Genomic DNA, 23664 nt, shown 5'->3' with positions numbered 1-23664 from the left:
TTCCATCCAAATGCTCAAACAGCACTAAATTAACAAATTAAATGGAATGAAGGCTCACACTGTGCAGCTGGCACTCCCTTTCTGCCTAATAGTTATAAACCTCAGAATGGGAATGCCACTCTGAGCTAAGGGCAAATAACTCTGACTACTGTCATCTGAATCTATTGCATCAGCCTTTTCCATCTTGATAGTATGTTCCTTTCGACTATTTCCTGGATTAAGCTGCGGATATGATGGAAATAGTTTGAAGGAGGCCAACAAAAAACCCTCGATGTGTTGCATTTTAAAAAATATTTTAAATAATGGAACTAATAAAAGAAAGGTTAAAAGAGAAAATACTGGAAACACACACCAGATCAGTTAGTATCTGAAAAAGCAAGACAGGTCAGCTTTTGAACCTAGGAATAGGAGTAGGCCATTCAGCCTCTTGAGCTTGCTCCCTTCTAAGGTCCCAGGACTCAGCCTGTCTTTCTTCTTCAGCGGCTGACTGGCCTGCTGTGCCTTTCTGACATTTTCTATTTATATTTCACATTTCTAGCATTTCAGCACTTTCTTTCTACCTCTGCTGAAAAAGCGTTTAAGTTCTTTTCAGGAACACTTCATTAGACGTGATTTTCACACTATCCTGATTTCCCACTTGCCGTGTCTGACAAATCTGTGATATTGGCAGGTTTCTGATTCTCACCTCTTTCTCAGCACTAAAAGATGGGTAAGTGGGTTGATGGTACCTTCCCGTCATTCGATTTTCCACTTTCTCTGTCAGTAGCAGAGATAAGACAAGATAGAAGCTGTTTTCAAGTCTGCTGCAACCGAGAAAGTATTTCCTGTTCTGGGGCAGCTGTGAAATCCTCATTATGGTGTGAAATTATTTTAAAAAAAACTTATAAACATGTTTTTTAAAAGTGAGTTTACCAGATAATGAACTTATTGTCCACTCTATTTCATTGCTGACCCAGCAGTGAACACTAAAATAGCCACTAAAGGAAGTTAGGCTTATTTGGCAAATATCTAAAAACTATATTTTTTCATACCTCTTTACTGGGGACAATGTCGTCTTTTGGATGGCAAGGGTGCTTCCTTTAGGGGACAGGATGTCAATTCTGTCATTTCCTGTACCATCTACTCTAGGGGAAATCTCATCCATCAGAACACAGTTTTAATAACCTGGAAAACACAGATGCAGAGTTTCAATGAAACTTCCTGAAGAGAATAGTTTATATTTAAAAGAAACTGCCACCTAGTGTAGAGAATTGAGAAATTGTCAAATCATTCAAAGCAAATAAATAAAACAATTTCTTTATCCATTTACTCTTTTTCTTCCTTTCCCCGAAGGTTGCTGATTGTAATTCTATGGGTAATGGGAGCCTTCTAGCATCTTACCTAATTTATCATTGTTTTTAAAAAAAATAATTTCCTCTGATGCCTGAATGTGTTTATCCAATGAATAGCTGAGCCATATTTATCAGGAGAGATCTCAGGTTTGATTCTCAGTCTGTGCTGAGTTAGCTAATCTCACCTATCAAAATTAGTCTGGGTTCCTGCTCCTGATTGCAATTGCCTGCTGGAAGTGGGTGCTGGGTGAGGACAGGATGGAGTTCACTTGTGCTGCTCACTGCCATTAAATAGTGTGCAGATACTGTCAGGTCTCACACATGAATAATGGCCAAACAAAAAATCCCTTCAATTTTCTTCCCTTTTCTTCTGAAGGCATTGGTTTATCAAAGGCTCTGTGGGGAAAGGCAACCGTTTAGAGCCTTCCCGCCATTGTAAACCGAGGGGCTGCAATCAGGGAAAAACCCCCTCGGGCAGAAAGTAAAATTCAAATTGCTGTAATGTACCTGTAATGAATCTGAAATGAATCTGTAAGCAATAATCTGTGTTGAGTATGATGCAATGAGACACCCAAGAGTGTCATGAACTGTAATTATGTCCAATGTGTTCATTGTACTGCACTTGACGTAACCTGCAAATTGTATAATCTGTATTGTGTACGTTTGGAAAGTGATATGACAACTGTATTGTATGTACTGATGCAAATTTTATGAATAAAGTATATTTTTTGAAAAAAAAAATTGGTTTATCAACAGTACTTCCAGGTAACAAGACACTGACCACACATGTTTATGTCATATTTTGATAATTTTCTTTTCCTACTGAGAAAAGCCTGCCAGTACAGAGGCTCCAGCTACTGAGTTGCCAACAAGGTCTCTTTTACATTTCTTCTGGTTTAGTTCATAATTTAATTTATGTCAAGGACGGTATCCTTTTTATTGACCTATTTTGAAAAGATCAAAACCTTTTTTTAGAAAGAGATGTCAAACTATGTATTGCTACATACTCTATAGCATGTTTTGAATGCTGTGCATTTTATAATGCTGCAGTACATTAGCTGTAATTTAATAGATACGATTTTGATATATTTGGGGTAGAATACATGTCCTTAAAAAATGTAATTCTATTGACCTTGGCTGATAAACGTTGCCTTGAATTTAACTACCCTACAGGGTTTAAGATATGAAGAACTGCTCAAAACATTCCAGGGTAAATGAATCATGTAAGCTAAACCTTTAGGGTTAATAGCTTTATTTTCTGAAGAATTCTGAAGAATTTAATGACTCTTAATCAAAATGGCAGCTGGACGCTATTTTCTTGAGGGTAATTTCATGAAAAGTGAACTGTGACAGAAAACTAGCGATCATGATCCACCTGTTATAATACTGCTTTCAAACTTCCGAAGCTGTTATGTAGCCACTTAACTGGTTTAATTTACGAAAAGTTTGGCAATCAGCTGAAGGGTGTGCACAACTTATGCACTATGGCTCCATGAAACTGGAGAAAATATTGATTCACCCACAAAGCCCGGGGTGTAGTAGGAATTCCAGTATAGTTACCTCCTTATCATTATCATTGGCCTGTCCTCCTGTTTCACTAGTTCAACTAGTCTTGTTTGTGACTGCTGTACTGAAGCATACAAGTTTTAAAGGCATTTGATCACAATTTAGATACTGCTCATACAGTGTGTGCTGTTCACTTTACCTGTAAACTGTAAACAAGCCTCTTGAGCATGAAGCACAGTGTCCTTTAAAACTGAAGATATTAGAGAAACCATCACATTCAGAAAATAGCAGAGAAATTACGTGGAGAAATTTTTTGCATAGGTCTAAACAGTGAATAGGCCTGGACAACTGAATGAATCAGATCCACGTTGTTTAACAATAGGGGCAGTTTGCGTGAATTCTCAATTTTTGAGGATGTTATTTAGCCTGCTGAAGATAAGTAAATGGAGAAGTATTAATAAATTGCATTTGTACAGTACCTTTAATGGTATAAAACATTCCAAAGCACTTCACAAAGGAAAGAGATGGACTGAGTGATAGAGGATTTAGGCATGTTGAAAGTGTATCGTGATGCAGAGGCTTTGGAAGGCAGGGGAGAGAGGTTAAGGTTGGGAATTCCAAGACAGCTGAAAGTGCTGCCACCAAGTGAGGAAAACCAGGCATGGAGTGGTGCATAAAAGCCCAGTGTTGGAGGACCATAGAGTGCAAGCTGGATAATTGGCCGGAAGAGGGTGCAAAGGTAGGTTAGACGAGGCTGAGGAGGGATTTGTAAACAAGGACAAGGATTTTGAATTTGGTGCATTGGGAGGCAGGAAGGACATGGATGATAAGTGAGCAAGATTTAGGATGTGGGTGGCAGAATTGTGGACAATTTAACATCAGAATTTAACACATTCCAGAGCTTGCCTGCCCTACAATGGACTTGGTTTAGTCATCCACCTCCTGATCTGCGTTGACCACATCAAGCAGTACAAGCCTCACTTTCCTCTGACAATCTGCTTACTATTCTAGGATAATCCTGGAGGGCAAAGGTAACCCAATGCTTCTATTTCCTGCTATCAATTACCTCCTCAAACTCCTTTCTCCTGCCCCCTCCATCCTCACCACTAACAAGTGCAACAAGCTCATGGACTACTTCATCACCATCTGTTCAGCTGGTTTCCCCCCTTTCCCTTGCTCACGAAACCAAACTTCCCCCAGTTGCCCTCCCACTTTAGCTTTGAACCCTCATCTCTCTCTAGTTTTCTCTACATCTCTCCCCACCCTCTCCAAGTTTATCTCATCTGCGAGACCTATCTTCTCCCCCCTCACCCCATTCTCACTAAATTCTTGACCACCCAACTTCACTTTCTGGTCCCCATGTTAGCTGACGTTGTAAATGGTTCCTTCTCCTCTCAACCCCTTCTCAAAAATCGCATCCTCAAACTCTCTGTTCTCATTAACTATCTCCAACCTTCCTTTCCTCTCACGTGATGTTACCTCCCAGATCCATATCCATCTCTCCCGCAACTCCCTGTATGAATCCCTTCAATCCACTTCTGTGCATCCCAGAGCACCAAAATGGCACTAACCAATCATGAATAGCATTCTGATTGTGACTGTGGTGCTTTATCCCTCCTTGCTTTACTCAATCTCTCTACTGCTGTCCATCGCACCATCCTTTTCCATTGTCCAGCTCCATGGGAGTACACTCGATTGGTTCCACTCTTATCTATTCAATCGAGCCAGAGTATCTCCAGCAATACCTTCTCTTCCCACCCCCACAACATCACCTTCATAATCCCCTAAGGACACATCCTTGACCCCCCTGCTCTTCCTCATCTACATCCTGCCGCCGCTTGGTGAAATTATCCACAAAGATAAGGTCAGTTTCCACATGTACACCAATGGCACCCAGCTCTATCTCTCCACCACCTTTTCTCGACCTCTCCACTGCCTGTGCTTGTCCAACATTCAGTCGGATGAGCCGTAATTTCCTCCAGATAAACATTCAGAAGACTGAAGCTGTCGTCTTTGGTCCCTGCCACATACTCCACTTCACTCCCCGGCTACTTTCTCAGGTTATTTCAATGTGTTGTTTGCCCGAGTTGAGCTTCTGACTCCATATCCTCTCCATCACAAAGACAGGTTTCTTCCACCTCCAGAACTTCACTCACCTCTGCCCCTACCTCAGCCACCTGCTGTTGAGCTCTTCATCCATGTCTTTGTCACTTCTAGACTCGATTACTCCAATGCCCCCCCTGGCCAGTTTCACATCCTCCACCCTCCATAAACTTCAGCTTATCCAAAACTCTGCTGACAGTATTCTACCCTGCACTAAATCATGCTCACCTATCATCCCCATCCCTGCTGATCCCAACTGACTCCCAGAACATTCTGAGTATGTAAAAGGAGGTATATAAATGCAAGTTCATTCTTTTTTTCGAACACAATGGGCTCGATTTTTGCACCCGCAATCGGGTGCGTTCGTGGCAGGGAGGGCTGCGAAAATTGGGGATTCCCGGGGCGGGTCGGGAGCCCGGCTCCAACCCACCCCATTTCTGGGTTCCCCACTGATGTGCTCACATGCGCGCGCAGCCCCCGCATGTGGGACTCCCGCCGGCAATTAAAGCCGGCGGGGTGCCACTTAAAGTTCTTAAACAGGTACTTCAGGTTGTTTACAGACCTGATTGACCTGTTATTTTAGCAGGGATGGGATTTTGCAACTGATTGAGACTGTTTCCCGTACTGGGGGAAACACTCCCAGTTCAAATGGACGTGTTGCAACCATCAGCCTGTGGCAGCTGCAAAGGTCCATTTGACAGGTGGGGGGGAGACCCTCACTCATTGCAGGAGGCCACTCTGTCACTTTGGACAAAGTTTGGCCTCCACCACCCTCCTCCTAACAACAAAATTCACAAACTTCCACACTTACCCCGGTGTCCAGAGACATGTACCTACCTTGCGGACCCCCTCAAATGTACATCTTCCGGATGGGGGCCGCCATAGCTGCAGTCATGACCTCCTCGGAGGGCGAACAGCATCACCAGCCTCGCCGGCCACGCCGGCTACCTCTGACACGTGGAGCTCCACAACACAGTGCTGTGACACATCCACCTGCACAGCAGGAGGGAGGGCAACCGCAGAGAGAGATGCGTCGCAGAGAGCACTACCCTCGCCACAGGGTCCACAGACCGAGGCTCAGCTTCCTGGACCTCTCTGAGCAGCAGTGCACACGGAGGCTCAGAGTCACTCGACATGTAGTCGTGGACATCTGCAGCCTCCTTCATGCCCAGCTGCTCCCGGCTGGCCCGAGCACCATCTTCTTACCTGTCGCTGTCAAAGTCACCACTGCCCTCAACAACTTCTCCCTCGCATCCTTCCAGGGTGCCACTGGGGACATCGCCAACGTCTCTCAGTCGTCTGCACAAAAGAGCCCTGCAAATACACCTACACCCACTCTGCAGTTGTGGGTCTTCATTGTGATCCTCAAGAAAGGGCATTATTGCACAAACCAGACAAGATTCGCAAAGACGTGGCAGTAATGGTGACAATATAATATGTAATGTGAGTTGATCAGAAATTAAATATAAGTAAAGACCGTGACAAACCCTCAAACACCCTTGTGCATCCCCTTCATGCTCACGACACGTTTGCCTTATGCTTCCTACTGCACATATGTGATGCATGCCCTGTGGCTGCAGCACAGGTAGTGGCAGGTTGAGTGAGGCTGACTGTGAAAGAGATGCATGAGAGAGTGAGTATGAGGTAGAGCCATGAGATTGTATGAGGATTGGGTTGAGTGGTAGTGGCGGGATGAGTACTGGCGAGGTGAGTAAGTGCAGGTAAGATGAGGATGAGGTTTGAGTGGGTGTGAGGGGTGATGTGACAGAGTAGTGTTGGCTGTGCAGAAGGAGATGTGGGGTGGGGGCAGTGATGTGGCAGACGGAGTGTAGGGGAATGAGTAAGTGTACTCACTTTGGCTGACCTACTTAGGTCATTGCAGCGGCTCCTGCACTGTATGCAGGTGGGCGATATGTTGGTGGTGCAGGTGACCTCCTCTGCCACCTCGAGCCTGGCCTTCTTGGTGGCAGAGGCAGGCCGCTTCCTCCCGCCCGCCGGGGGGAAGATCTCTGTCCTCCCCCTCCTCCTCACCCCATCCAATAAGAGCTGGAGTGAGGCATCATTAACCTGGGAGCAGCCTTCCCCCTGGGCTGCTCCATGCTGTAATTTTTCCTATTTCTTGCAGCATCAGTCAGTGGAGGACTGCCCCTTTAAATAGGGCTCTTCCAGCTGACAGACCTTACTGCGCATGCGCAGTCCGCCCGCTGCGCAGCTCAGCAGCGGGGAACCCGGAAGAACAGGTAAGTGGATCCAATCAGCCTGTAATTGCGTGCGGAGCAGACTGATTTCACCGGGCGCGTTACCCACGCGCCCAATCTACCCCCCCACCGCGAACCTGCCATCATAGTAGTATCGGGCCCAATATATTTAGTGGGAAAATACCATTTTATTGCACAGTTAATAGAACCAACATTGATAAAAAATACTTAGGCAAATCAGGCTTTAAAAAGTACATAATAGACATAGGTTTAAGTGCAGTTGGCTGAATAAACAACTTTGTTTTTGATTTATTAGGTACAGCAGTATGAAGTATAGTTACATACCATGTAATTAAATACTATGCAAGTTTGGTTAAAAGCACATTTCTCCACCCTAACCTAATCCATCAAGTAGTCCCCCCTCGCATATGTCATCCATACTGTATCATCCCAATATTGTTTTACTCTTCCTTTAATTTAGCACTGACATTTCAGTTAATCGAGTAGATTTTATAAATCACATCTATCTAATGTAACATAGTGTAATAGCCTTGAATAGACAGGAAAACATTCACACATCAATAATTTTTGCTTCTTCTAAATGATCGTGCAGGTATACAATAACCATACAATATCCGCAATACAGGCATCAAAAGGAGAAACATTCTGTCAGGCCCAAGCAGGGTTGCTGTGGTGACACTTAGAATTCTTTCCATTCAAAGTTCAACCACGTAACTCCAATTCATAATTTGAGTTAGCTTTTTCAGTTTATATTGCTTCCTCCCACTGCACAATTTGCTTTTCACCTACCTTTAACAAGCCTTTGATGGATTTTTAAAAGGTGTTTTTCTTGCTAATTTCCTTTCACACATTTTGGGATTCAGCGGAGTGGTACCAATGGAACTAAAGTTGGTTACCACTTTCTTGCAGCTTTGCTCACCTGTTTACTCATATCGACTCTTTCTTGTTAAACTTAACACACAAAATAAAACATACCCTTTAAAGAATGCAGTAATATCTCTCCATGGAAATAAAAAAAATACAAGTTTATTCCAACAAATCACAAAATGCTATATAAAGTTGTAGACATTCCTCTAATTCAATTTTCTTTTTTGAAATCCTCTACAGTGACCTCCTGGTTGGAGTCCTTGTTAGTATATGACTCCATGGGCCACTGACAGCCCTCAGGTACCTCACCCTAATGAAAACTCTTCACCTGTGAGTCTGAACAGGGAGTGTCAGCAGGCTATTTGCCTGACATCATAACCCAGCCTGATCTGTTTTCACGTCCACATACGTGCACCATCCAGAAGAGTCACTGGAATCCAGGCTGATTTTAGCATCCCTAGATCAGAGCTGCTGAAGCCAACTGCAGTACTACAACTATTGCCCCTTGCTGAAATCAGTGAACTCAGTAGAAATGATTCTCTCATTGTACTTCATATGATTCTGGCTGTGGTGTTTAATAATAAGAGAATCATTCATTCTGGGTTGGACTCCAATCAATGCTGCGCTTAGCTGTCGTCGCACCATAAAGCACCTGGCATAGTCACTTAGAACATCATATTTAGATTATTTAACTGCATGTGTCTCAATATAAATATTCTGCTCTAAGCTGCTGCAACAAATGATCATTACAAGTTTAAAGACCATTTCTAAATCAATTTCATATGATTTAATCTGATTTTAAATCAGTTTGTTCTTATTTAATAATTACACTATGTTAAAAAGGCACTGAATAAGACTAATTATTCACCCTATAAGAACCCTCCTGGAATTTTCTCCCTTTCTCTTTGGAAAGTGCTGGCTCTTGCTGAAGTACAGTAATAAAACACATTCTTCATGTGGGGACCTACAGTGACTGATGCAGGCTATTTGACCATGTAGCAATTTGTTGGTAGTAGTCAGGCCATGGGAACCTTGGCAGTTTTTTTTCTAACTGGGACACTGAGACCAGTTAAGTTAGCAGAGACCCAGATTTGAAACTGGAACCAGCACCACCCAGTGCTATAGCAGGCAGTTCATGTACCTATTGTGTTACCAGGGAGTTACTGTAACATTCTGATTTACAGTTCTTAAGTCAATTGGAATTGCTTATTTTAAACAAGTGAGGTCCTAGGTGTCTTTTTGAAAGCTCTAAAATACATAAAATTATCTTACATATATAGCAGAGTTCAGTATATTCATATGTAAAACTGTCTAAGGGATGTCTTCTATTCCAATTAGACTTAATGAAATGACCCAATCTGTCCATATTGGCAGTCCTAATAATATTAAAGGTTGGTACAACATTGATATTCTGCCATTCAATGTTATTAAAAGATTTAATTATCTACTGCATCACAGTATTTAAAAAGGATGCAGATTGCTCCCTTGATGGCTCAGCGAGCTTATCCAGTGAGCAGCTGAACCATAATGACCAGGATGTCTCCCATTTGATCCCCAGTATGTGCTGAGTTGACAGATAGGAGCTGGAGTGGCATTAGAGGCAATACAATTGGCCAAAGTACCTCTGGCTAGGTTCCCATTCTTGATCGCTATTCAGAGAACCCTTGCTGTAAGTGTACATTTGTGGACATGGAGTGAAGATAGATTTGGTTCCCGGCAGTCAAACAGCCTGCTAACACTCACCATCCATTTCACACATAAACAATGGCTGCTTGGACAAGGTACCAGCAATGGCCTATGTAACTGTAGTCCAGCAAAGGAATCAACACCATGAGGGGAGGAGAAAATCCAAGGACATAGATAACTAATGCACTGATAAAACCATATAATGTATCCTTACTAAATATACAAATGATGTCTTGGGTGTCTCTTTAAAGCCTATGGTTGAATACACCAACATTCATTGTCAAGCATCAGGCATGAAGAATGGGGACTTAGATCATAATATATATATAGAATGGCAATGAAGAGCTAAAAATTGATATCAATTACGTTATTCTGTTTACAGTTTATAATAATGTTATTTCTGTTTCTAGTATTTTATTAAATTAGTTTCATGTGAATTTAAAAAATAAGTTGTATTTGAGCCCAAAAAATAATTATTTATGGCAGGGTGGAGAGTATATGTAATTTGGGGGTTTGGAAAAAACATTGGCAAAAGAGGGAGGTTTTAAATATGATTGTGGACTCCCCATGACTAGCTATCCAATGGCTTTCAATTAAACCAAACACCATCATGATAAATGTATGCTAATACTTTCTTACTGTATACTCACCAGTTATAATGTATGCATATACACCAATTTTTAGCTGCATAGCAGGTCACTGTGATGCTTTAAAAGGAACAACTATATTGGAACTACTGTAATTGTAACACAGCTGGTTCTACTAAAATTAAAACTGATGGCCCAATGGGTAAAGGCACTGCCTGTATTGCTAAGCCATACAGATCAGTAGGTTTCAGGTTTTATTCCTGATCTATGCTCTTAGGGTCTCAACTGGTGTTGGGGCTTTACATTTGGTCTCCATACATGGGCGTTGGAGAGGAAAAAATCATTTCCATTTCTGATCACTATCCACTGATTCCTGCTAGAAATTACTTATATATGTATGTCAGATGAGGACAGGATCAGCTTGGCTATGATGCCTCCCACAGTCAAAAAAGCCTAACAATACTCCTCCATGGACATAAAGAATGGTCACTTCTGGGGGCTGCTGGGACCTTCAGCGAAGTAAGGTAGAAAATTAGGATTCTTTTTTTTTAAAAAAAGAACTTTTGGGTGCCATGCATGAAGCTTTAAAAGAGGGAACTGTATTGGAACTCATTGTAAAGCAGCATTAATTCTTTGCTTTATTTTTTTAAAATGTTGTTTCCTTACTTACCAAGCTGTTTGAAAAGATAATGGATTTTGGAGGATTTGCTTATATTTTGAATTGATCTAAAACAAATGTTTCCTGAGATACTCTAAAATGTTACCCACTGGTTCCATAATGGGATGTTTTAAAGGATCCCGACTGCTCAGTAAAAGATGGCATTCGGTACGATCATAGCTACTTTAACAGCATCTGCCGGTATCCAGCCAGCAGAGGGAGTGCTAGGAACAGCATTACTGGCAAAATTAACCCTTGAGGACTTCATATTTTTCAAACTATATTCATTCCATATATTAATCAGGATTTCATTAGAAGCAGGCAACAGTAGAACTCCTACATTTATTCTAAACAAACCATTTACTAGTGTTAAATTTTAATGAATTTAGCTCCAATATTTAACAAATGTCTGGCATTTATCAGCTTGTGTGATGTTCATCATCTTTCATTACATTTTTCTCTTACCTTAAAGTTTAATTAAACCCATAATAGCACATTGACTGTAAATGATAAATACTTATTATAAAGCTAAATTCTGAAAAGGTTTCCTCATTTGTGGTATTTTCTGAACAAAAGCAACCCTGTCTTCTAATGCAATATTCTTCATAAAAAAGTGTTACAGTAGGACTCAAATGTTTTGGATTAGTATTCCTTAACTAGACTCTGAGAAAATAAAATTAACAAAAACTACCAAAGAAATTCCTGGGTTTGTTGCCAGGACTGTGCTGAGTTAGCTATTCTCATCTAGGATGTCAGTATTGGTGCTGTTTGTCTCAGTGTCCCTGGGTTAGGGAGGGGGCGAAATATCAGACAGGATTCCCGCTCTTGATCATTATCCAGAAATATCTGTGCAGACATTAGGTGAGTACAAGCTTGGGTTTAGCTATGAAACCCCATATTTAAATAGGTTGCCAACACTCACTGTATAAGCTCATACATGAGGAATAGCAACTTAGATAACCCACTGGAGGACTGCTGAGTCCCATGGAACGATATGCCAGCAAGAGTCAGTTCTTTCAGGAAAAGAGGGTAAAATGGATTAAAAAATAATCTTAAACGTACAACATATATTAAATTACTGTACAGTTGGTAAACCTGTGCTTGGTATGGGGAGTTAATTTACAAAATGTCTGAGGCTATAAATCAAGAACAGCTTGATCGCAACAGTAAACTGAATAAAGCAGGATATCACTCTACAGATGTCAAAACAGAACTGCCAGAGGTGGAATATAAATCAGATAAAAGCTTGCTTTATTAAAATACAGGCGCACAAATAGGGTTTTGTACAATGAAAATAATTTTAATGGCTCTAAATAGTACTGAACTGTATACAGATGAATCAGAAGGAATGCACACGTAGCCTGAAAAGCAATGCCCAAAGGAGAAACTGTTCAGAATGAGTTGGCAACAATTCAGAGAACTCTGTGTGTGTTTTAATAGCATAATTAACACATGATGAAAGCTTTAGAACATAATGATTGAATGGTGAAATAAAGGTGATTTTTTGGTGAAGTTTTAATTTTCATCAGCTTTGCAGAACTCATGTAGCCAGAATCTAACTTAAAAATTGTTTTATTAACTATGGATAATAATGGATTATAGGATATAGGAAATTAAGGCATATAAACTAAATTAAATAGACTGCAATTATCCTAAGTCTTTCACTGCTGATATGTGCCAGCTAACTTGTAATTGATCAAATTATAAATTAAATTCCAGAACGCACGGAGCATTGACATATTAGCAAAATATTCATGAAGGATTTCAACTTTTGAAAATTAAAATATAAAAAACAAATTAAGAGTTTCTATCAATTATGCTGACACTCAACAGTTTCATCAGATCATTTCAAAAGTTGTTAAAAACAAAAGTATGAAAAACTAATCAAAAGCTGTCTCTTCCTTTCCTTAAATTAAGGTTTTGATGCCCCCTGGTGTACAGATGTATCAATAAATATGATACTTCTACATGGGTCATTCTGGTGTAATGATTAAGTCTTTTTTAAGATAACCACTCCAATTAAATTTCTAACATGATTTAACATAACAATGTTTAAACCCTGCATAATTCTAAATCTAATCACAAAACCTCGTACTTATTACTAGTACACAAACTAACGCGTTCATTACCGTATTATATATACAAACTATATTTTTCAACTATATCTTTCCGTCATCCACCTTTAGGTCACTGCTGACAGAAAATGTAAAATCTGTAAGAAACTCTTAAATTTCACTGCATTGTAAAGAACAAACAACTTCAGAGTGTGTTCCAAGGTAACAACATGTCTCACAGATGAGGTTAACATTGATGTGTACTCAAGCTTAACTCTTCTGATTTGTGATGATATTTCAACCCCTTGAAGCTTAAGTGCCTTGAAACACATTGGAGACAATGTGCTATCCTGTATTAAACATCTGATGTTGTTACAAAAACAATTAAAAAGAAATTATTAATATATTTAGTGAATGTATGCATTTCTAACAATACATTGATCTAATACCCAGAAAATGATATCTAGCCTAAATCTAAGACATGCAGCTTTACAGAGTTCTGAAATTTGCTGAAAGTACCCTAATCAACTAACTGGAAATATTAGAATTTTTTTCTTGGGCATGGCCTGAGTGCTGACAGATGCAAGAGGGACAGTCAGAGCTGTCTACAGTATGTAATTTCACCAAGTAGTAAAGCATGTTGCCAAGCTTCCTGGAATGAGAGGGGGAGCGGACTGGTATCACTTTGCCTTCCCTGCAGGATAGATAACAACAGGATCTGTTTGCACGGCAACATCTGCTGTCTTTTTTCCTCCCTGTAAAGCAGAAGGATAACGATGGATCATTACAATTACAGCAGCATTTTCTACAATCTACATATGGTTTTTAGCACTTTTACGTTGGCTACTTAGTTATGTTAAGAACTCTGTGTTTTACATTTCCTTTAAAAAATTTTAAAACATTTTTTCCCTCCCTGCTGAAAGAAGGCTCCCTTGCTGGGGTACAATTCCAAAGATATAGGTCACTGACCAGTACATTGGCCAGGTGGCCATTATTCTTGTGTACACTTTGACAGTGCATGCTGGAGGGCTGTTTAACTGTGGAGTACATCATAGCTGAGGCTAACCCTAACCCTCCCACACCATTCACACATGCATATTTCCAATACTGGTCTCTGTATGGCAATTGCGAATGGGAACCTTGATTGATTTTCCCTTCCCTAATCCAGGGATGCTGTAGTCTATTGTAGCATTTCTACCACAGTCCGATTTAAGATCAGCTAGCTCAGCACAGGCTTTCTTTTAATATGTTTTCCTCTCTCTCTGCTGTAGCAATAACAGTGATATATTTGACTGAATAAAACCACAGCTTAAACAGAAACTACCCACAGCATTCAACCAAGGTTAGTGGACTGTGGAAAAATGCAGAACAGTTGGTTCTTTTCACAGAAAAGACAATATCGTTCCAAGAGAAAAATTATTAAGATTATTTTTAGTTGTCTGCCAAATTAACAATTACCGTGGTACCTCACCCAAGTGAACATTATTTTTAATGTGAGCCATGACAATGAGTCATAGCAGAATATTCAAGGGCATCACAGTTCTGCCATCCTGACATCTGCACATGGGCTCCTTAAGCAGGTGGCTGTTAAATAGCAATCAGCACCAAAATCCTTGCTGATGTTCCCCTACCTAACCCAGGGTACTGAGACCAATTGTAGTGCTACTCCAGCTGAGATTAACAAACCCCCACATTCTGGGGATTAAACCTTCAAAACAATACTGGTGAAGTACAAAAGAAAACTCCATAACAGAAAACTAAAAATATGTAACAAAGAAACCAGAACAAGGCCATGTGGATTGATGATAATAATAGTGATAAGATCCAATCATTCTGTTCAGACATTGTGATCATTACTTCCCTTGATGTGCTCATTACCAGACTTTGCAAATGAATATCTCAGGGCTAAAAAAGAATAGTGACTATGATCTCCTTCAAGGTTATATTACCGCTTTATTTTAAACATCAAAATGACAGATAACTCATATGAAGAGTAAACAAGTGATGTTAGTAGCAAGTGTGTATTCTTATTGTACTTGTATATCTACTTTTAAAAATGCACTTTCAAAACATGCAAGTCTTAACCATAAACTCTGTTATACACAATAAAACTGAAATGTTGACACGAAACTGTCCATTAACTTCAGTTTTTCTGATTATTAATCAAATAAGGAACTCCTTCTTGACTGTGAAGTTTAAACCCAAATTTAATCCCTTCACTAGATGACATTTCAGTTGGTCCTCTCATTAAGCCCCCACCTTCTGTTGTATCTGGTGCATTTTTCCAGACTTTAGATGCATATCCACTGGGGATTACTACATAAAGCAGAAGGAAAATCTAAACGCAAGACCAGCTGTGTTCACTGATCCAAGCTGAGGGTTAATCAGTGTTCTGTTGAGGTAGATTTATCTAAATGTTGGGGTATTGTAGCACTATGATAACTGACAATAATTCTACGGTATTATTTCTATCTAACTAGTGATCCGTGAATTACGCACCTATTCACTATTGGCTATATAAGAGACACAATGCACAACAGTGACGCTTTTGAGAGTAGCTATAAGTTCAGTTATGGTAGGTCTGCTCTAAAAGACAGTCAGTGAATCTCTGGTGGCTACACTAGTGTGACAGTTCACTGATAGATTCTGCTGCAGTGTTATGTGACTCTGCATACATTACATTTCTTCTCCAATGCAACTTTGCACATATTAAGTTCCTAGATGCAGCCAGAACTATCTAGGAAGGCATGTTGCCTGAGGAGGGTGGGGAGAGGGGGACGGGGACGAAGGAGATGATAGATAAATTGAATAGATGATAGATACATTTACCTGAGGAAGGAGGAAGCCTCCGAAAGCTTGTGAATTTAAAATAAAATTGCTGGACTATAACTTGGTGTTGTAAAATTGTTTACAAAAGATAAATTGAAGCATGAGTTAATCCACAGCACTTCTCTGTGCTGAGTTGGAGTGGCAATGGCACAGGATTGTAAACATGTCATGCACTGATTTCTTAGTGCACAGACAACTGTTTACAATGGGGGAACTGAGACGAGCAGAAGAAAAATAAATAAAAGCATGAGCCAAAGAGAAAACAATGTCTCCTTTTCCAGTTACAGCAGCAAAGTAAGTTTTGTTGTTTGTAAGTCTGATTCCTTGCTAGTTGAGTTTACCAATTATATGTTCATGGGTTTTTACTTCTATACATTCCTTCATGTAAGAGATTGCAATTCCTGTGAACATTTGCTGGCCCTTTTCATCCAACCAGCTGGATAAACTATTCAAAGGCAAAAGTAACAAGATAGGAAGGATAAAGCAGTAAAGAATAAGGAGCAAACCCATCGTTATGGTTTGACAAAACTCCCAAACTCCAGAAAAAATATCAATTGATAGAAATTTATATTTAATTTGGTTTCTAAATGCTTACATTAGAAAGGCTTCAGAAACTTATTTGATCTGAGCTTCTTTAACATACCAATTGTTTTAGGAACACCCCAAATGATTGCTTCTTTTCGAGTCTCTTCTCAGGAGTTTCTTTGGTTTTGATATTATTGCCATTCGGTATTGGCACTGTATTTGTGTTTGGTTGCTGTGTGGGAGGAAGGGCTTCCAGAGATTTTGTTCTCTGAGGTTCTTCTTGATTGACCTCTGGTGCTGACTTTTTCTGTTTCGAATTGTCTTTGCCTTTCTTTGCAGGTTGCACTGAAATTTCTCTAGCCTCGGGTCCTTTCTTTGCAGGGTCTTCTGTCAAGCCTGATTCCTGAAAAAGATAGAGAAATGTAAAATCTAACATGAAAACTTCTTGCTATAAACCGATTTATATTAGTTTTTTCAGTTTCTGTAAATTGAAACATAAATCATGCCATAGTTGCTGATGTAGTATCAGTAATAGTAAGGAGGTAAATATGTGGCTGGAAAGAGGTTTGGCAAAGGCTCAGATTTATGGAACAATGGGAGCAATTCTGGTACAGGAGCAGCTTGGACAGCATGGATGGGCTTCACCTGAATAGGGTTGGGACCAATGAATAACTAGTGCTGTGGGGGAGGTTTTAAACAAATATGGTAGGGTGGAGAGGAAAACAAGACAAGGAAGCTAAAGGGATTAGGATGTAGGAAAGATAAGAGAGAGAAACAGGAAAGTAATAAAAAACAGATCAGGAAGAAGAGGGATTAAAATGAGTAAGATTGATAAGCAGAGAGGGCAGGATGGAATTTTATGTGCATAAATGCATAAAGTAATCTGAGTAAAATTAGTGAGCTAGAGAAACAATGGGCATGATTTTGACCCTGAGCAGGGAAAGGGGTGGAGGGGTCAAATTGCGGACAGGAAACTCAGAAGTATGGGTTTCCCGGACGTATTTACAATTTTGACGTAAGGACGTCTTTTATTTTCTTTTGTTGGTTTGCCACCCGACTGAGCGGCCTGATTGACAGGCTGGCCTTAGTCGGGTGGGAGACCAGCCTGGGAGAGGACGTGTTCAGATAAGTCTTCAGTTAAGTCTTTGTTTGTATGGATTGGGGGGGCAAGAGGCATGGGGAGCACGGGGTGGCATGGTTGGGCACGGGGGCATAGGTTGACACTGGGCATAGGTTGGCACAGGGGTAATCAGTCATGGGGGGAGGGATCGGTGGTCAGTCATGGGGGGGGTGGGTGTGGGATCGGGAGTCATCGCGGGGGTCCGTGATCATTTGGGGGGGGTCAGGGGTCTGCGATCGGGGATGGGGGGGGGGGGGGGGGGGAGTGTCTGCGATTGGGGGGGGTCCGCAATCATTGGGGGTTCGCTGCAGGTAGGCTTGTTGGGCCTGGGGAAGCATTCCTGCCCCTCTGGGCCCACAAGCTGTGCCAGAAAGGCACCTACCTATTAGTCTCGGGCCTTCTCGCTTCCTTTCACGAGGCGTAAAAGAGAAGGCCCAGGAATCTCGGCCCCCTGGGATTGAAATCAGAAACTGTGGGAAAATGGAGGCCCGAAGCCTCCTTGAAAGGTTTTAAGGCCCAAACCGGCTCTTGGGAGTGGGTTGCTCGCTCGTCCTGCCCCGGTGAAAACCAGAAATGGGCCTGTCTAACATGGTTACAATTTTGAATGCCTCCCCGCCCCCAACCCACCCGTTTTTCACTGTTAGAACTGTGCCCGTTGTGTGACTGTGGTATGACATAATGGCAGAGACTTAGCAGTGTTTTAGGCTAGGGCACGAGTGTAAGCTAAACATTGCTGGTTACAAAATATTTAGGAGGGTGAGAGTAGAATAAAAAGGAGGAGGCTGGCATTATAGCACTTGAATGTAAGGATGATATACAGAACGATGCAAAAACTGAATTCACTTGGCTGAAATTTAGGAATAAGAAGGGAACAGTTACTTTATTGGGAGTTCAATAAAGACTTTTGAACAGCGGTGGAAGCCGGATCCATAATAAATTTTAAAATGGAAGTGGCATCTATATTTTGCCACATTTAAAAACAATTACATATTTCTTTTCACATATTAACTAAGCACATGACTGGCTGGATCACATGAATTTGCATTCTATGCAAATAGACTTCTGTACTAAACAATCCTATTACCATATTTAATGCTTAATATGGTAACAGGTATTTTTAACTGCAAACTGATGACATGAAAAATTAAGGCTTTATCTTTTTTTGCAGAATTTGCAAGAATTGCGCCAAGTTGTGAAAATGACACCCCTAAAAATCATCCTGCTCTGTTCTTCGACTCACCCCAACTCTTAACTGATTCTGGTACTGCTCCAGGAGCTGAAACTCTGCGGTACACTGTGGGTAGGAATTCATGATCTTATGGTAGTTTGGTGAGATCAGGAATTCCCAAATACATCATCACCAGCAGTTTTCCCCCTGGAGCAGCAGTTTCATCGATCAGGAGCCAGAAGTGCTGGTGAGGGGCAAATTGGGAAGATATCAATGTGAAGTGGGCAGGGGGAGGGGGCAAGGAAGAGAGAAAGAAGATGAGTGCCAGTGTGAAGTGGAGGATAGGGGAGGCTAGAGTCAGCGTGAACTGGAGGAGCAGAAGAGTGCAAGTGTGAAGTGGGTAGAAGGGTAGAAAAGTGTCAGATTGAATTGGGGGAAGAGAGTGGAAGAGCGCCAGCATGGTTGAAGAAGAATGGCCTCGGGAATTAGGAAGGGAGGGGGATTATTACACAAATTAACATTCAATAAAACAATCTTAAAACAATTTAATAATTTAGCAACAGACAGTAACAATACATGTTCGCAATAGCCTACAATTTCTCCATAAGAAATTAGAAAAAATCCCTGTAATATTTGCCATTATCTTATGGAATTTTCCAATATCCCTGGTAATCGTGGAATGTCAGCAAATTCCAGAATAACAGAATCTCTACGATATACAGCAGAGATGCAATTACACATTTGATCCTTGTACGAAATTGTCGACTGAAACTTTACATACACCTCCTCCACAGATCACAGAATCATAGAAATTTACAGCACAGAAGGAGGAGCCTTGCAGGTTATGGCACTTTCAGGTGCATATCCAAGTACGTTTTAAATGCGATGAGGGTTTCTGCCTCTACCACCCTTTTAGGCAGTGAGTTTCAGACCCCTATCACCCTTTGGGTGAAACAATTTCTCCTCAGCTCCCCTCCAATCCTTCTACCAATTACTTTAAATCTATGCCCCTTGATTATTGGCCTCTCTGCTAAGGAAAATAGGTCCTTCCAAACCACTCTTTCCAGGCCCCTTATAATTTTATACACCTCAATTAAATCTCCCCTCAGCCTCCTCTGTTCCAAAGAAAACAACCCCAGCTGGATCTCTGTTCAATATACAATTCAGCAGCAAGCCGTGAACAATTTCAAAGAACACAAAAATATGCCATTATCTGAACTCAAGTACATGGCACACAATCTCTATTTAGGTAATTCCTTGCATACTGAAACACTTATTTTCTGGCAACTGAAGCTGCCTAGTTTAGAAGCTAGTTTTTACATAGAGTCACCTCTTCTTTGAAAACCATTATCTATTATCTGGTTGCACAATTCTGTCCATGGCATTGCATCACAGGATTATACGATTTAGGTACCAAGCATGAAAAGGCATTGAGGCTATTAGTTAGACTTTAAGGAATACTCCAAGATAATGCTCTGCAATGGCCCTTATAAGTATTTGTAGAAGCCATAACTCTTATTTAAACTTTTCTTTCTGTAGTCCATTTAGTTGCATTTGGTGGTATGGGACATCTCCTGGAGGCTATTATAATGCTCTGGTTCCAAACCCTTTTTCAATAAGGAGAGCTGTCATCTCCACAGAAACATCAACAGTCGAGTTAACCATCTTGCTATCTTTCCCCTATCCCAGACAATCCAAAGCCTCTTGTTATTTTAATCTAAATAAAATGCTAACAGAGTAGTTGGGAGCTGCAATGTATGCAGATATGGAAGGGCATCACACATAGATGGATCCTCAATTGCTTCTTCAGCCACAGAACTGGCTACAAAGGTTCTTTATATTATATTGATGATAGTCAGGCATTAAGCGTAAAGTGGCGCCAACACATCTTTTGCCTGTAAAATCACTGCATCAAAAGTGACCTCACTGCACAAAACAAAGCCAAGATTGTAAGATACGAATAATACAATAGTTGTTGTGCAAGATGTTTCTTATGTTTACTGAAAAGGCATAAAAAGAAACTTTTATAAGTAGACATTAAGGAATACTCCAGGTGAATGGCCTTCTCGTGAATTTATGGGCAAAATAAACCCATAATTTAATTAAAATAATTTAATGTAAATTTATCAATTAAAAAGTTTACCAAGCAGTACTATTCCACAGCTTTGATCAGTTATGGTTCCCAGTAGCTCTCATTACTCCACTGAAAGCAATGAGTAAGAAGGGTGCCCAGAACTAAATGTAAGTGGAAAAAACACAGGTGATGGCTCTGACTGGGAAGCCATGGTACCTTTTCTTCTGGGGAAAAATGCACTCAGAAATCCTTAAAAAAATTAGCCAAGGGTGTTATTTTCTAGGAATACTTGAGGATGAGGCCGTGGTAGAACCTTATCCTGGATTCTTCCTTAATACAGCTTTTTTAAAAATGCTAATGCATCAGCAATTGAGAAAATTACCAGCTGATAACTTTATATTGTATACAAAGAATGTTCTTGAATTTGGAAATGTTCTTTGGTTTAAGAACATAAGAAATAGGAGCAGGAGTAGGCCAATCGGCCCCTCGAGCCTGCTCCGCCATTCAATAAGATCATGGCTGATCTGATCCTAATCTCAAATCTAAATTCATGTCCAATTTCCTGCCCGCTCCCCGTAACCCCTTATTCCCTTTACTTCTAGGAAACTGTTGATTTTAGTTTTAAATTTATTTAATGATGTAGCTTCCACAGCTTCCTGGGGCAGCAAATTCCACAGACCTACTACCCTCTGAGTGAAGAAGTTTCTCCTCATCTCAGTTTTGAAAGAGCAGTCCCTTATTCTAAGATTATGCCCCCTAGTTCTAGTTTCACCCATCCTTGGGAACATCCTTACCGCATCCACCCGATCAAGCCCCTTCACAATCTTATATGTTTCAATAAGATCGCCTCTCATTCTTCTGAACTCCAATGAGTAGAGTCCCAATCTACTCAACCTCTCCTCATATGTCCACCCCCTCATCCCCGGGAATAACCAATTATAATTATATTTTGTAATTCTATTTTATAACGTTTTGATAGACAATTTACAAAGAGCTGTTCCTCTTCCTTTCTTTCCTGAAGATGTTGACTCCTTGCTGGGGTCTGGCCCCATTGGTAGCAGCCGCCCTCCTGTATTTGCCTAAATGGCCAGTTTTCATATGTGAACCGAAACAGACTTTTGACCACTGTCAAAGCTGAGCTCATCCTGTCCAGCTGAAGCCCACACACACACGCACATGCATGCATACACATACGTACACCTTTCCAGTGGATCTTGCTGCAATAGCAATCAGGAATACGAACCCTGATCAATTTTCTCCTCCCTAATCCAAGCTGAGGTCAATTGAGGCTCTACAGCTGCCCAGCTGATGTCAACTAACTCTGCACAGACGAGGAATCGAATCTGAGACCGTCTGGTCTGTATGGTTCAATGATACACTGGCTTTACCGACTGACCATCAAGGAGCGATTTTCTACATTATCCTTAAAATGGACTAAAGTATCCAGAAGAGGCTACTGTTAGCTCGATTAATATTAGTCTGGCAATTTGAAGAGAATGTGAAAAAAAAATCAAAATTCACAACTATTTTGAAAAGAAATGAACAGATGAGAATGAAGTGGATAATCTGGAACATTAACTTTTCAAACACATGAGTGTTTTACAATGACATCAAGTCATGTCTTGAAATTAGGTTGATGACATTTCTCCATATCCAGAGCACCTCCAGGATCACATTCTGGAAAGGTAAAAAAAACAAATGTACACCACACAGTAGATAGCTCTCATCTTTTTTATTCGTTCATGGGATGTGGGCGTCGCTGGCAAGGCCAGCATTTATTGTGCACCCTAATTGCCCTTGAGAAGGTGGTGGTGAGCCGCCTTCTTGAACCGCTGCAGTCCGTGTGGTGATGGTTCTCCCACAGTGCTGTTAGGTGGGGAGTTCCAGGATTTTGACCCAGCTACGTTTCTGGTCAATGGTAACACCCAGGATGTTGATGGTGGGGGATTCGGCGATGGTAATGCAGTAAGTAGTGTAAATAAATGAAAATACTTTAGGTAGATTAATAGAGCATTCACAGTAATTTACTAGGTGCTCTTAGCAGAGCAGTTTTACATTGAATATTTTGTTTTTTTGCTTACATCACATATGGATCTACAAACACAAATTATTTGTACATGTTTAATTGTAGTGGAAGTAAACTATGCAGGTTGTACAGGGAGCACACTGTGCGGTAGGTGGAGGCAGCACACCGTGCAGTAGGTGGAGGCAGCACACCGTGCGGTAGGTGGAGGCAGCACACTACAGTATGTAGTGATAGTACACCGTGCAGTAGGTGGAGGCAGCACACCGTGCAGTAGGTGGAGGCAGCACACCGTGCAGTAGGTGGAGGCAGCACACCGTGCAGTAGGTGGAGGCAGCACACCGTGCAGTAGGTGGAGGCAGCACACCGTGCAGCATGTAGTGACATAGTGACAGTCACACACGTATCATCATTATGACATAGTTACTTCTGCAGGTACACACTTCTACCACTAGATAGTGCTTCATAAGAACATAAGAAATAAGAGCAGGAGTAGGCCACCCGGCCCCCAGAGCCTGCTCTGCCATTCAACAAGATCATGACTGATCTTCTACCTCAACACCATTTTCCTGCACTATTCCCATAACCCTTAATGCCTTTAATATCTAGAAATCTATCGATCTCAGTTTTGAATGTACTCAATGACTGAGCCTCCACAGCCCTCTGGGTTAGTTATTCCAAAGATTCACCACCCTCTGAGTGAAGTAATTTCTTCTCATCTCAGTCCTAAATGGCCTACCCTTTATTCTAAGACTGTGACCCCTGGTTCTAGATTCCCCAGCCAGGGGAAACATCCTCCTTGCATCTACCCTGTCGAGCCCTGTAAGAATTATGTATGTTTCAATGAGATCACCTCTCATTCTTCTAAACTCTAGAGAATACAGGCCTAGTCTACTCAATCCCTCCTCTTGCGA

The 23664-nt window shown here is 41.0% G+C and overlaps 1 protein-coding gene across 5 annotated transcripts in view; it reads right to left on the bottom strand.

Moving 5' to 3' along the window:
• Positions 1-12206: 12206 nt before the first annotated feature.
• The window catches only part of bcas1 (brain enriched myelin associated protein 1), a 105963-nt gene continuing 94505 nt past the window's right edge, over positions 12207-23664 (bottom strand). For all 5 annotated transcript variants that reach the window (XM_068000823.1, XM_068000822.1, XM_068000824.1 and 2 more), the window contains 2 exons: positions 16484-16768; positions 12207-13766 (listed from right to left, as the gene is read on the bottom strand). In XM_068000823.1, coding sequence (XP_067856924.1) covers positions 13692-13766; positions 16484-16768 — 360 coding nt within the window. In that variant the 3' untranslated portion in view covers positions 12207-13691. The remainder of the gene's footprint in view (positions 13767-16483; positions 16769-23664) is intronic.

Source organism: Heptranchias perlo, chromosome 19, assembly GCF_035084215.1.
Source record: "Heptranchias perlo isolate sHepPer1 chromosome 19, sHepPer1.hap1, whole genome shotgun sequence".
NCBI classification, from domain to species: Eukaryota; Metazoa; Chordata; class Chondrichthyes; order Hexanchiformes; family Hexanchidae; genus Heptranchias; species Heptranchias perlo.
Note: the sequence above shows the minus strand (reverse complement) of the source record. Positions and strands in the feature narration are given on the sequence as shown.